This window comes from Danio rerio, chromosome 9 (genome assembly GCF_052040795.2).
Source record: "Danio rerio strain M-AB ecotype USA chromosome 9, GRCz13ab, whole genome shotgun sequence".
NCBI classification, from domain to species: Eukaryota; Metazoa; Chordata; class Actinopteri; order Cypriniformes; family Danionidae; genus Danio; species Danio rerio.
In genome coordinates this window covers 23970438-23985628 of record NC_141029.1, presented here as the reverse complement: position 1 = coordinate 23985628, position 15191 = coordinate 23970438, and the positions used below count along the sequence as shown (strand labels likewise).

The window sequence follows — 15191 nt, the reverse complement described above, 5'->3', positions numbered from 1 at the left end:
GTTGTTGATGTATGATTGTGTGACCTTCTTTGCAAAGAATAAAAACTTAAAAGACACTTTGGGTTAAAATTTGTCTTCTTGACCACTGAGAGAGCCTCCTTAAAGAAAATTGCCACTACAATTTGGTAAAAAGCAAGCATGCATTTAAAAGTAATTTCATTCATTTGTAAACTGACAGCGGCTCCCTGCAAGCATTATAGGACTACACAATATCATAGTTCATAAATGGGGACTCCAACAATATTTGCAAATTCAGAAATGCATATTTACATGGAGCAATGAGTCATCTGATTTATATATGCAATATGATTTAATATTTTTTATTAATTATGACAATTTTTAAAAAAAGTTTAGAAATCAAAACTAAAAATTTGGTTTCTGAAAGATTACAAATTCAGAAATGCATATTTACATGGAGCAATGAGTCATCTGATTTATATATGCAATATGATTTAATATTTTTTATTAATTATGACAATTTTTAAAAAAAGTTTAGAAATCAAAACTAAAAATTTGGTTTCTGAAAGATTACATCTGTTTGTTTCCCTTCAAAGCACATGCTAAACAAACTATATTAATAAAACACTTCTACCTTTTTTGGAATCCTCACACTAATAAACACAAGAGGTTAATAAGCTGCACTGTTGTCTTTGAAAAGGTGAAAAAAATAATTTGGTCTATTGCCAAATTATACAAATTCCGATTGCTGTTCAGCAGCTGGCCAGTCTTTCAATAGAGCAAAAAGCTGACATCTGAAGTTAATTGATGTCACTGACAATGTCTCTTTTCCTAAAGTATATAAAAGGATCCCAGTAGTCCTCTTTCAGTTTGAACTGGGACAGCACTGATTCAGCACAATGGGAAAGGTGAGACTTTTGAATAATTTAAAAATCAAATATAATCTGATCAACACACGAAAATTGTGTTTTATAGTATTAAAACCATAATCATAGTGGACCTACTTTACTACATAGCACCTATACCTTTAAAGATGGTTCTACATAGCACCTTAACCATCAAAACAATGTAACATGTTCTTTATATTGTACTTAAACTGATGCCCCTATGATTATAAGCTAAATTCCCACTTTTTGTGCTACTTAAAATCTGATTGTGTTAATTGCTATAGACTATGTTTTGTTATTGCTACCTGTGAGAGTTATAATAATGCACAAAAATAAACAAAAACAAAAAAACTCTGTTACAGATCATTTTCTATGAAGACAAGAACTTCCTAGGCCGATCCTACGAGTGCAACAGTGACTGTGCTGACCTGCACTCTCGTTTCAGTCGCTGCAATTCTATTCGGGTTGAAAATGGAAGCTGGATGGTATATGAGCGGCCACACTTTATGGGATACCAATACTTTCTGCGTCAGGGCGAATATGCTGACTACCAACGTTGGATGGGTTTCAATGATTGTGTCAGATCCTGTCAAATGATACCCCAGGTAAGCCTTCTCATTTTACTTAGAGCAACAAATTTCACAGAGCATTTATTCAACACGAGCAATTTTTGCATTTATGGGGGAAAAGCTTTATTATAGGTGTGACATTTCTTAGTTATGGATGTGACAAGTGTAAAATTGGCACTTATGTGACTTTGGTAAATCAAATAGAATTGTTTAATTGTTTGAGTATTTTTGCTGACATGGATTTTAACACTGTATTTAACTGCCGTCGTTAAATAATTCTGTTTTCTATTATAGCACAAAGGAGCTAACAGAATGATCATCTACGAACGTCCAGACTTCAGTGGTCAGATGATGGAGTTCACTGATGACTGTCCATCTCTTTCTGATAGCTTCCATTACAATGACATACATTCTTGTAATGTTCAAGAAGGATACTGGATTTTGTATGAGCACCCTAATTACAGAGGTAGACAATATCTCCTGAGACCTGGCGAGTACAGGAGATATAGTGACTGGGGTGCCTTGAGCTCAAGAGTCAGTTCTTTGAGACGTATTACCGTCTAAATCGAACAAACAAAAAATAATGTCTGTGTCAGATTGCAATCACTTTGACGAACAGCAGTTATATTAAATTCGTAGTCTGATCTACCTACTCCAAAAATACTTTGACAACTATGTTTTAAGAGCTAGTAGAATTACTACTAATTAATTCCTATCTTTAGCTGTGTAACATTTTATTGTATTGGGAACGTTTGGTTTACATGTATGGTGGATCCAAAAAAACTGAAACATAACCTACATGGGAAAATCTGGGTTTACTGACATTTTGTTACAACACCTGTTCTCATTAATGCACAAATAAAGCTTATGAGTTTATGAAATAAAATTCTGTGATATTTACAGCAATCTCTATGTCAAGTCAATCTTTACTGTCATTCTACTGCATATGAGCACATACTGTACAGTAGAATAAAATGCTTCTTGCAGAAACACAGTGCTACATATCAAGCAGATATAAACAACACACAACAGCAGAGCAGTAGAATGAAACAATAGAACACTTAGCTAAAGAGCTTAAAATGTTTAGTTATCAACCTATACACAGCTAAGAACAGTCTAACTGTATACTGAGTAAATACCTATACATGATTACAATCTGAACACAATAAAATCTATATAAACACTTTCAAAGCAACTTCCTCACTTTGACATCAAGAACACAAGGACAAAATTCACACAAACATGAGTAAAAAAACTTGTTTTTCACTTTTTCTGTTATCTTTTATCTGACGTTTTATTTTTTAATGTTTTACATTTCCCATGTCACAAAAACTGCCTTCTTTCATCTGAGAAATATTGCTAAATTACGATGTATGCTATCCATCTCAGATGCAGAAAAGCTAGTCCATCCTTTTATGACTTCTAGGCTGCATTACTATAATGCTCTGTTTGCTGGCTGTCCAGCATCCTCTATTAACAAACTTCAATTAGTACAAAATGCAGCTGCCAGAGTTCTTACCAGGTCTAGAAAATATGATCATATCACCCCAATTTTATCCTCCATACGCTGGCTGCCTGTAAATTTTTGTATTGTATTTAAAATATTGTTTCCTACGTACAGTATAAAGCTTTAAATAATCTAGATCCTGTTTATCTAACCAACCTTCTGTCTCACTACAATCCAACTTGCTCTTTAAGATCTTAAAACTCAGGGCTTCTGGTAGTACCAATAGCAAAGTTGAGTAAAGGAGGTCGAGCCTTCTCCTTTATGGCTCCTAAATTCTGGAAAAGCCTTCCTCATAACGTCCGAGGCTCAGACAAACTCCATCAATTCAAAACTAGATTAAAGACTTATCTGTTTAGTAAAGTATACACTCAATGCATCACTTAGCGGGTTTCCACACAGGTTTCTACATCTTGTTTATATACACTATGAACAGCAGCTACGCTAATTATTCTCTTTATTTTCCATTTCCACCTGGGGATACTCTTCCCGAGGCCCTCAGACTATGCAGAGTCACTGATTCGATCCAAGATCAGAGACGAGATGATCCCAAGGTTACCATATCCTGGACCAGGCCCTATCCTGAGCAGCTGCTGCGGTGGTCATAGAGGATGGGAGAGCATGAGAGTGATTCCAGTGATGCTCCAGGGACAGACGAGTCTTCGCTGAGGCCAGCTTCCAGCCTCCGCCACTGAGACTGCAGTTCTGCACAAGACGTTTGACCAGCGGAAAAATTAAAATGGTCATGCCCAACTGAGTCTGGTTTCTCTCAAGGTGTTTTTTTTTTCTTCACATATGCCAGTCGGTGAAGTTTTTTTCCCTTTACACTGTCGCCTCTAGCTTGCATGATTTGGATAGGCATAGCTACGCATCAATGAATTTGCTCTTCAGTGTTTGGACTCTCAGTAGGGATTTTAAACCACACTGAACTGGGCTAAACTAACCTGAATTTAAAAAATAAAAAACTGAACTACATTGTTCCAATTTACTATGACCATTTATGTGAAGCTGCTTTAACACAATCTACACTGTAAAAGCGCTATACAAATAAAGGTGAATTGAACTATGAGTCTGTACTCAAGTCATGCGAAAACCAAAATACTGTATAATTGACAGTATTATAGGTTTTCATAATGGTCCCATCTCTTGTAACACAATCATGTATTTGTTGACTGAATATAGAAAAGATACTATACAAAAATTGGCGACTGGTCACTTTAACCAGGTTTCCCAAATTTGCTAATACTTTCTACTTAAGTAAAACTAAAAAGAGATTAGAGGGTGAAAAGAAAATCTTACCTGAATTCCTGTGTTGAAAAGGCAAGTTCTTCGCTGACAGTCAAAACTGGCTCTTGGAGGTCTTCAATTCCCCGCTTCATATTAAGTTGGTAATGGACAGGATTACATCCACCTCATTTCCTTTACTCTCATTTAAGTCCCATTTGATAACTGCAAATGAAATACAATACATTTAATGTATAAAGGATCACATTTAAGTACACAAAGAAATAATCAAAATATAATTATTTAATGGTAACCAAATGTAAATTTTTTTTGTACATTTTAAAAATAATGTCCCATCGTAGGGCTGTGCAATTTGCGGAAAATATCTAATTGTGCAAATCTGATTGGGCAGAACGAAAGTGTGCTCACTCAATTGGCTAGTAAGACTTACACACAGACGGCAGTCTCACATTTTCTCTGGATGGGAAAATTAAATAATACATACGGGAGGTAGCGGGAACTACAATTCCCATCAGCCTAGGCGTGGTCATCATCCTTTGTGGTCTGTTGTCACTACATATCCACTAATGCGGAAATTGAGTGTGTTGCTTGTAGCGGGGAGGAAAAAGAGCTGGAAATGATCGAACCTAAAGCGGGTTTTAAATCGGATGTGTGGAAACATTTCGGTTTGTTTTTAAAAAGATATGAAAAAGTAGAAAAGGTGATAGACAAAGAAAAAAACAGTAAGCAGGCACTGCCAGACTGTAGTGAATTATAAGTCGGGGAGTCTTACTAAAAACATGGGGACTGCAGAACACAGCACACTTGTTAGATTGATGCAGACATTGACTTGTACCACAAAGAGACCTCCATCTCACTCATGGCTTGTCCTCTCAAGTGGTGGAAAGACAGTGCACAACGTTACCCACTGCTGTCAACCTTGGCTAAATCATATCTCCCTGTCCCAGAAACCTCAGTCCCAAATGAGAGGGTTTTTTTCTGTTGTAGGGGACATGCCCAGAGATCCCAGCTTTTACCAGATTATAGTTATATGATAATTTTCTTTAAAAAACCCATCTCTATCTAAGTGAGTGAGTGATTAAATGTTGAATGTGCTGAGTTTTCAACAATACTAAATTGAAACTTCATTATTTTTTTTTTTTTGGTTTAATAGTTTTTTGTTATTAAAATTGAAAAATTTAAGTTCCTGTTTCAAAATGTACAGATAGATGGCTAATTTGTAATTGATATGTTCAGTGCTAAGGTAAATAAACACGTTTGGCACTTTTTTCGAGTCTTTTCATTAGTTTTGTTTTTCCTGTAAATTATTCAATAAATACCGTACCGTGCCATTCATACTGAGGTATTATCGTACCGTGAAATTCTGATACCGTTACATCCCTAATATGTATGTGTGTGTATATATATATATATATATATATATATATATATATATATATATATATATATATATATATATTTCATATCACAGCCTCTTGCGATTAGCTAATTGCAACGTTTCAAATTGTGATTGCTATTTGATTTCGATTAATTGTACAGCCCTATCCCATATATACAAAATACATAGAAAACGATTTCTAAAACTGTGTGCAAAACTTTTGTTTAACCAGTAAAATATACAAATGTTTAAAAATATATTTACAAATCATGAGCATTTCATGTTTAGTATTTTAAACTTCTACGTTTCTTTTTAACTGTCCCTGAAAAACTATTGAATTGTGGTACTATTATTGAGCTTTGAAAGGCTTTTGCGAATGTTAAAATCTAAACATCCAAGGTGTGACACTTAGGGCTCTATTTTAACGATCTTGGCGCAAAGTCCAAAGCACAGGGTGCTAAAGCATTAAGGGTGTGTCCGAATCGACTTTTGTTATTTTAACGATGGAAAAATTCACTTTGCGCCGCAGCGCATGGTCTAACAGGGTTGAGCTTATTTTCTTAATTAGTTATAGGTGTGTTTTGCGAATAAACCAATCAGTCTCATCTCCCATTCCCTTTAAGAGTCAGTTGTGTCGTCCCATAGTGCATTTGCTGTTTTTGACGAACTTTGTAAGTAGAGAAACTGAGCACTTCACTAGCAAGTAAACAGTTAAACAGAGCATCTGCAGCGCGAGAATGAAAGATGAGCCTCCTCATTCTTTACTTTCACTTTCACCCTCTTTTGTGGATAAGGAAACGTGTTGTATGCACAGACATCCATTAGCCTACATAATTAATTTCGTTTGATAAGCACAAAGATTTGTGTCAAAAACTATTTCTAAATTCAGTTCTAATTTCCAGCAAATTAATAAATGAACAATACTAACGAAGTGTGGTCAAAAAATTTATATCCAAATACACATGCTATGCCCCATATGGTCTGAAACCTGACATGTGGGCAAATCTAAGCTTGTTTTTAATAAAACAAATATAAATATACATATGATAAATAGTACTACTAATAATAATAACATTATACAAAAGAAAATTGTCATGACTAAATTGAAAAAGCCCCCCGAGGTGAAGTAGGCATGAAGGCAGTGGAAAATATTTATGTAGAAAATAATAATTTTTGTAATAATTTATTCCTTTAAGTCTTTTTTATTTGTAAAGATATTTGCGCACTGCTGTACATCCTGTGTGTATTAAGCAATGTTTAAGCGAGGCGCACAACTAACGCGCTCAGTGCTGGACTTTAGACCTGGTCTCTGTTGGTTTATTGAGCAGATTATTTTAGATCGCAGTGCGCAATAACAAACCTCCTTTTTTAGACCAGAACGCCTATATGAGTGCAAATGCATTTGCCATTTAAACAGCGTGGTGCAACACGTCAAAACGATACTTGTGTCAAGCTGAAACTAACAAACAACATTTGCGTCATGCCTTGCGCCACATTGCGCAGGGTGTATGATAGGGCCCTTTATACTTACACTTAGTCTTTCTTGAAATGATGAATGACGAGATATGCTTAGAGCTTGTGGCTATGAATAGCGATGCAACGATTATCTGATTTTACTATTAACCGCGATTTAGGGCAACTCGATGGCGCAGTGGGTAGCAATGTTGCCTCATAGCAAGCAGGTCACTGGTTTGAGCCTCAGCTGGGTCAGTTGACATTTCTGTGTGGAGTTTGCATGTTATGTTCTGTGTTTGTGTAAATTTCCTCCAGGTACTCAGGTGTCCCCCACAGTTCCAAGATATTTGCTATAGGTGAGTTAGGCAAGCTAAATGATTAGTTTTGAATGAGTGTGTAAGGGTGTTTCCCAGTGATGTGTTGCAGCTGGAAGGCCATCTGCTGCGTAAAACATATGCTGGATAAGTTGGCGGTTCATTCCGGTCTGGCAAGATTAATAACGCTATGGTTACTAAAGTAGTATCCTTAAAATAGTATCCTTTTTAACTGAGAAGACTTTCACGCTCAACAGCTAAGGGATGATCGTTGTGGCAAAGGTACATAGCATTTCCGTTCCCCCCCTCGGGAAACGAGGGTTCCCCTTCGGTTGGGGAACTTCAGTGCCATAAGTGGATGAAATTCACGATGGGAGGATTCGGATCAGAAGCCGCTTGTCTGGAGAGTATTGAACGGGCCAATGAATGAAATTAATTGGCAGCGTAAGCTTGCACAGGTGTGCGGCATCTGCAATTATCTCAGCATATAAGCACACCTGAAGCTAGCAAACGCCATCCTTTTCGCTTCAGATCCTTTCTGAGTGAGTCAATGAGGGTTCCTCTTGCTGTTCAGCACTTCAGAGCGAACGAGTGTGTCTCTCGGTCCAGAGTGGGTCTTCGCGGTGGCAGACGGTCGAGCTGGATTTCTTCCTTGCCTGCGGTTCTTTGGGTCCGGTCCGGTTCCGGGTCCGGTTGCAAACTTTCCTAAAAGAGCAACACAGTCGTGCAGCACGTCCTTTTCAGGATGGCGCTCCGACTGTGCGTTTCTGGATGCGGGGGTTTCCTGGCTCCGGATGATGGACACGATCACTGCATTGCATGTTTGGGGGTCCAGCATGTTAATGCGGTGCTCGCGGGCGGTTCATGTCGTCATTGCGATGCCATGACCGTTGCACAGCTAAGATCGCGGCTAACTTTCGCAAGAGAGCGAGCCCCCCCAGTTGCCTCCTGTTCTAATAAAGCAGCGGGCGCTCGGGCAGATCTGAGGGTTTCAGCCGGAGATAATCCGCCGCCCACGGGCTCGCGGACCTCTCGCTCCTCACGGCGCTCCATCCAAGCTTCGGGTAGTGGGAGTGATCCGTCTAACCAGATGGTGGCTCTCACACTCGCTGACACCGGAGATCAGATGTCCTCCGCGGCATCGGAGGGTGGGCTTTCACTGTCCGACGAAGATCCGGACCCGCTCGCCCCCTCCGGGCAGGTGAGCGCTGTCAAATCGGATCCTGAAGCGGACATGTTAGCCGTGCTTTCCCGGACTGCTTCGGCCGTGGGGTTGGAGATGGTTTATCCCCCAGCTCCGCGGCCGGACCGACTAGATGGGTGCTACGTAGAGGACCAGAAGGCGAAGCCTTCGAAGCCTCTCGTCCCCTTCTTCCCGGAAGTGCACAGTAGGCTCACGCAGTCTTGGAGGGCACCTTTCTCTGCCCGTGCTGCGTGTACCTCCGCCCTCACCGCCCTTGACGGCGGAGCTGCCAGGGGGTATGAGGCAATCCCGTCAGTGGAGCGCGCTATCCCGCGCGGCGCCTCTACGTGGCGGGGTTTGCCCCGCCTCCCGTCCAAAGCCTGTAGATTGTCTGCCTCCCTCGGAGCCAGAGCTTATAAGGCTGCGAGCCAGGCTGCTTCTGCTTTGCACACGATGGCCACCTACCAGCGCTACCAAGCGCAGGCGCTGGCCGAGCTGCACGAGGGCGGGTCCAACCCAAGCTTATTACATGAGCTGCGCACCGCGACCGACTATGCTCTTCGGACTACTAAGTCCGCCACGTGTGCGCTGGGGAGGACGATGTCCACACTTGTTGTTCAGGAACGCCACCTCTGGCTAAACCTGGCCGATATGCGCGATGTTGACAAAGTTCGCTTTCTTGACTCGCCCATATCCCAGGCTGGCCTGTTCGGTGACACCGTCGGTGAATTCACCCAGGAATTTAAGGCGGTGAAAGAGCAGTCGGATGCGATGGGCAATGTCATCTATCGGCGTGGCCGTAAGCCCTCTCCGCCCGCCGAGCCATCCACCTCCGCTGTTCCTCGCCGAGGGCGCTCGCCAACGAGTGCTGCCCCGCCCCCGCCTGCGCCTCCGGCCAAGCGGGCGCGGCGTACACCTCGAAAGCAGGCAGCCCCTCCTGCCCAGGGCGCCGTTAAGTCTGGTAAACGGACCGCGAAGCGTCCCTGAGACAGGCCATCCGGAGAAGAGGAAACTTGCTCTTTCCCCGCTGGAGGGCGGGGCCACGATAACAACGGTACTTTTCAGTGCCACCAAAACATCAGTAAAAGAGCACTTTTTCCCTTCCCCGGATGTGACTGCACGAGTTCTGCCAGTCCGGGACGCGCTGCCTTCCGGCTCGCAGACTCTATGTGCTTCGCCAGTGGCTCACGAGCGCTGGGGGGACGGTCTCCCTTCCCTCAGCCCTCCAGCCCCCTCTCCGGAGTCAGGGTGCGAAGCCAGAGCGAATCGCTCTCCTCCAGCTCTTCCGCGGGACCCTCGTGCTTCCCGGATCAGCACACCCACTCCGCGCTGCCCCACCGCTGGTACGTCAGCGATTGTAGCGATGACTCCATTAGCGAGGGCTCTGCCTGCCTGGTTAGCGCGGGCCAGCCCCTCGCGGTGGCTCATACGCACAATCAGACTCGGTTACGCGATTCAGTTCGCGAAACGGCCCCCCAAGTTTACGGGCGTGTATTTCTCCAGGGTCAACCCCCTGTCCGCCCCTGTCTTGCGAGAGGAGATTGCTGCCCTCCTGGCGAAGGGTGCAATCGAGCCGGTTCCTCCAGCCGAGATGGAGAGTGGGTTTTACAGCCCATACTTCATCGTACCCAAAAAGAGCGGTGGGTCACGGCCAATCCTAGATCTGCGCGTTTTGAACCGCTGTCTGCACAGGCTGCTGTTCAGAATGCTCACGCAGAGGCGCATTCTCCAATGCGTTCGTCCTCAGGATTGGTTTGCAGCCATAGACCTGAAGGACGCGTATTTCCATGTCTCCATTCTTCCACGCCACCGCCAATTTTTGCGGTTTGCGTTCGAGGGTCGAGCGTGGCAGTACAAGGTCCTCCCCTTCGGGCTCTCTCTGTCTCCGCGGGTCTTCACCAAACTCGCGGAGGGTGCCCTAGCGCCCCTTCGGCTCGCGGGCATTCGCAAACTCAATTATCTCGACGATTTTAGCCCACTCGCGGGAGCAATTGATTATGCACAGGGACAAGGTGCTTCGGCATCTCCGCCTACTGGGGCTTCAGGTCAACCGAGAAAAGAGCAAACTCGCCCCCGTGCAGAGGATTTCTTTTCTCGGGATGGAGCTGGACTCGATCACCATGGTAGCGCACCTCTCCGAGGAACGCGCTCGCCTGTTGCTGAACTGTCTGAGGGAGCTCGACAGCAAACTAGTGGTCCCACTGAAGTTCTTTCAGAGGCTCCTGGGGCATATGGCATCCGCAGCCGCCGTCACGCCGCTCGGGTTGCTCCATATGAGACCACTTCAGCACTGGCTTCACGATCGGGTCCCCAGACGCGCATGGCACGCGAGCACACACCGGGTCTCGGTTACTGCGCTGTGTCGCCGCGCCCTCAGCCCTTGGAACGACCCCTCGTTCCTACAGGCCGGTGTGCCTCTAGGACAGGCGTCCAGCCATGTTGTTGTTTCAACAGATGCTTCCAACACGGGTTGGGGGGCCGTGTGTCGCGGGCATGCGGCTGCGGGCCTGTGGAAGGGTGCCCAGCTGCATTGGCATATTAATCGCCTAGAGCTGTTGGCAGTGTTCCTCGCTCTCCACCGCTTTTTACCGGTGCTGGAGCGGCAACACGTGCTGGTCAGGACGGACAGTATGGCGGCGGCGGCGTATATCAACCGCATGGGGGGTATGCACTCTCGCCGCATGTCTCAGCTCGCCCGCCGTCTGATCCTCTGGAGTCACCCGCGGCTGAAATCGCTACGCGCCATTCACGTTCCAGGCACGCTCAATCGTGCAGCCGATGCGCTCTCACGACAGCTGTTACGCCCTGGAGAATGGAGACTCCACCCCGAGTCTGTTCAGCTGATATGGGCGCGATTCGGGGAGGCCCAGATCGATCTGTTTGCTTCCCCCGAGAACGCTCACTGCCAGTTGTTTTTTTCCCTGACCGAGGGCTCTCTCGGCACGGATGCACTGGCCCACAGCTGGCCTCGAGGCATGCGCAAGTATGCGTTTCCCCCAGTGAGCCTGCTCGCGCAGTTTCTGTGCAAGGTCAGGGAGGACGAGGAACAGGTTCTGCTAGTTGCGCCCCTTTGGCCCAACCGGACCTGGATATCAGAGCTCTCACTCCTCGCGACGGCCCTCCCCTGGCGGATCCCTTTGAGAGAGGACCTACTCTCTCAGGGACAGGGCACCATCTGGCACCCTCGCCCCGATCTTTGGAACCTCCACGTGTGGTCCCTAGACGCGAGGAAGACTTAGGTAACCTACCGACTGCGGTGGTTAATACCATCACTCAGGCTAGAGCCCCCTCCACGAGGCGCGCCTACGCCCTGAAGTGGAGTCTATTCACTGAATGGTGCGTCTCTTGCAGAGAAGACCCCCGAAATTGCCAGATTAGTGTTGTGCTCTCTTTCCTTCAAGAGAAGTTGGACAGCAGGCTGTCGCCCTCCACTCTCAAGGTTTACGTGGCCGCCATCTCCGCTTATCATAGCGCGGTAGATGGCGGCACCGTGGAAAAGCATAACCTTGTCATCCAGTTCCTTAGGGGTGCTAGGCGAATTAATCCAACTCACCCCCCTCTCATGCCCTCTTGGGATCTCGCCCTCGTTCTCACGAGTCTGCGATCCGATCCCTTTGAGCCACTTGAATCAGTATCTCTAAGATTTCTGTCCCTGAAGACAGCTCTGCTGGTTGCGTTGGCCTCCATCAAGAGGGTTGGGGACCTGGAGGCATTTTCGGTCAGTGACTCGTGCCTGGAATTCGGGCCGGATTACTCTCACGTCATCCTGAGACCCCGCCCTGGTTATGTGCCCAAGGTTCCTACCACCCCCTTTAGAGATCAGGTAGTGAACCTGCAAGCGCTGCCCCCGGAGGAGGCAGACCCAGCCCTTTCTTTACTTTGTCCAGTTCGCGCTCTGCGCATTTATGTGGACCGTACTCAGAATTTTAGATCATCTGAGCAGCTCTTTGTCTGTTATGGCGGTCGGCAGCAGGGAAGTGCCGTATCGAAACAAAGATTATCCCACTGGATTGTGGATGCCATTTCACTCGCTTATTCGAGTCGAGGTCAGCCGTGTCCCCCGGGAGTACGTGCACACTCCACTCAGAGCATTGCATCCTCTTGGGCGCGTGCACGCGGCGCCTCTCTAACAGACATCTGTAGAGCTGCGGGCTGGGCGACACCCAACACATTTGCAAGGTTTTACAATCTGCAAGTGGAGCCGGTTTCCTCAAGGGTATTAGGTAATCCTTTGGTGATTGAGGAGACAACTCGGTAGGGTGTTGAAACACGCTTGCTGCGCCATTCTCCCTAACACGGAGGTACGTGCGCCTTTTTATCTGTCAGTAAAGTTCCCCGTCTGGTGAGCCCTGCAAACTCAGCGGAGGAGTCACTTGCTGGCCCACTACATTGTAGGTCTGCCCGCTGGTCAGTCCGCGTTTTGGGTATAGGTGCCTGCTATGCGTGATCCCCACTAGGCGATCCCATATGCTTATTCCGCCATGGTTAAGTCCCCCCCCTGGGCGGACCCGTGTCTTCCCTCTCCGCTAACCACTCTTTTGCTATGAGTACTCCCCCTTTTTAGGGCTAGTCCATATGTAAATTCTGACATCTATCCCCCCCTTGAGTAACGGATGGCCTCCGCAGCGTCCTCCTTATCGGGATTGCACGCTTCCCAACGTACTGTCGTATTTCCTAGAATTATCTAGATGCTCACGACTTCCCAAAAAATATATCTAAATCCGTAAAACTTCTGTTGAAGTAGGATAAATTACGGCCAGGGACACGTTGGAGGACCGCGCCTCCCATGATGTGGGTGCGTCACGCTTGCTTGACTATCTCCTCATCGGGGGCGTTGGTAAGGTGCAGTCATTATGGCGCTTTCCATACTTCTCCCATCGTGGATTTCATCCACTTATGGCACTGAAGTTCCCCAACTGAAGGGGAACGTTCGAGGTTACAGAAGTAACCCTTCGTTCCCCGAGGAGGGGAACGGAAGTGCCATACTCCGTCGCCACAATGACTGTCCCTTAGCTGTTTGAAAGTCTCTTCAGCTTAAAAGGATGGCGTTTGCTAGCTTCAGGTGTGCTTATATGCTGAGATAATTGCAGATTCCGCACACCTGCGCAAGCTTACGCTGCCAATTAATTTCATTCATTGGCCCGTTCAATACTCTCCAGACAAGCGGCTTCTGATCCGAATCCTCCCATCGTGGATTTCATCCACTTATGGCACTTCCGTTCCCCTCCTCGGGGAACGAAGGGTTACTTCTGTAACCTCGAATGTTACTTTAGTAACTGTAGTGTTCCCCTTCGTATGGGGAACTCCAATGCTATGTGGAAAACCTTCCACTAAGGCGGAAATCAATGGATAACGCCACAACGAAAGCACACCGCGTCCCTGGCGAAGGGTGCACTAAGCATTAGAGCGAGCGCACCTACAACGCCGTGAGATGCAGTCTTCCAACATGTCCCCTGGCCCTTACTTGCCTGTTCAGGTTTTGCTATATTGTTCGGGGAGTCGAAAATAACCCAGTAAAAATGGTTTTAATACGACAGTACGTTGGGAAAGCGTTCAGTCCCAATAGGGAGGACGCTGCGGAGATTACCTGCTACCCATGTAGGGGAGACCTGGTGACAGCCTGTGGCCCAGCCCTGTAACGGGTGTGGGGTACATAAGAGGATGGTTAGCAGGGAGCGAAGACACGAGCCCACCTTAACACAGGGGGGACTAAACCCTGGTTGAGTGAGCATATGGGATCGCCCGCACGGGATCACGCATAGCAGGCACCTATACCCAGAACGCGGGCTGACCAGCCAGCATGCCAATAACGTAACGGGCCAACGTCTGACTCCTCCGCTGAGTCAGATGCTGGGGTCCTCGGAGGAACTCTGTAGGGTTCACCGAATGAGGAACTGAACTGACAAAGCTGAAAAAGCGCACGTACCTCCGTGTTAGGGAGAATGGCGCAGCAAGCACGTTTCAACACCCCAACCGAATTGTTTCCTCAATCACCAAGGGTTACCTAATACCCTTGAGGAAACCGGCTCTATTCGCAGATTGTAAAACCTAGTAAATGTATTAGGTGTAGCCCAGCCCGCAGCTCTGCAAATGTCTGTCAGAGAGGCGCCGCGTGCTAACGCCCAACAGGATGCGATGCTCCTTGTGGAGTGCGCTCTCACTCCTGGTGGACACGGCTCACCTTGGCTCAGATAAGCGAGGAAGATGGCATCGACTCTCCAGTGGGCCAACCTCTGTTTAGATACGGCACTTCCCTTCTGCCAACCACCGTAAAAGACAAAGAGCTGGTCAGAGGATCTAAAGCTCTGAGTGCGGTCCACATAGGTTCGCAAAGCGCGAACAGGACACAATAATGAAAGCTGAGATCTGGCTGGATCTGCCTCCTCCGTGGGCAGTGCTTGCAGGCTCACTACCTGATCCTAAAACATCGTGGTAGGAACCTTGGGCACATAGCCGGGCACGAATTCTAGGCACGAGTCACTGACCGAAAAAGCCTCCATGTCCCCAACCCTCTTAGAGGGCAGAAGAGGGGGGCAGGGTGGAACCATATGCCTCACACCTCTGAGGAACCAAAAGATGAGGTTATGCCACCCCACGGTGCCGCCATCTACGCATCATGAAGGGCGGAAATATCGGCCACGGAGACCTTCAGTGTGGAGGGTGACAGCCTTCGCTCCAGCCTGTCCTGAAGGAAAGAA

At 46.4% G+C, this 15191-nt stretch overlaps 1 protein-coding gene and 1 long non-coding RNA gene across 2 annotated transcripts in view; both read left to right on the top strand.

Moving 5' to 3' along the window:
- LOC147842349 (uncharacterized) overlaps positions 1-15191 on the top strand; it is a 736864-nt gene that overhangs the window by 417136 nt on the left and 304537 nt on the right. The gene's annotated exons all lie outside the window — the stretch shown is intronic.
- crygmxl1 (crystallin, gamma MX, like 1) lies at positions 829-2314 on the top strand. The gene is given in 3 exon segments (NM_001024423.1): positions 829-866; positions 1208-1450; positions 1709-2314. Coding segments are annotated over 3 exon segments (522 nt in total). The 5' UTR covers positions 829-857; the 3' UTR covers positions 1979-2314.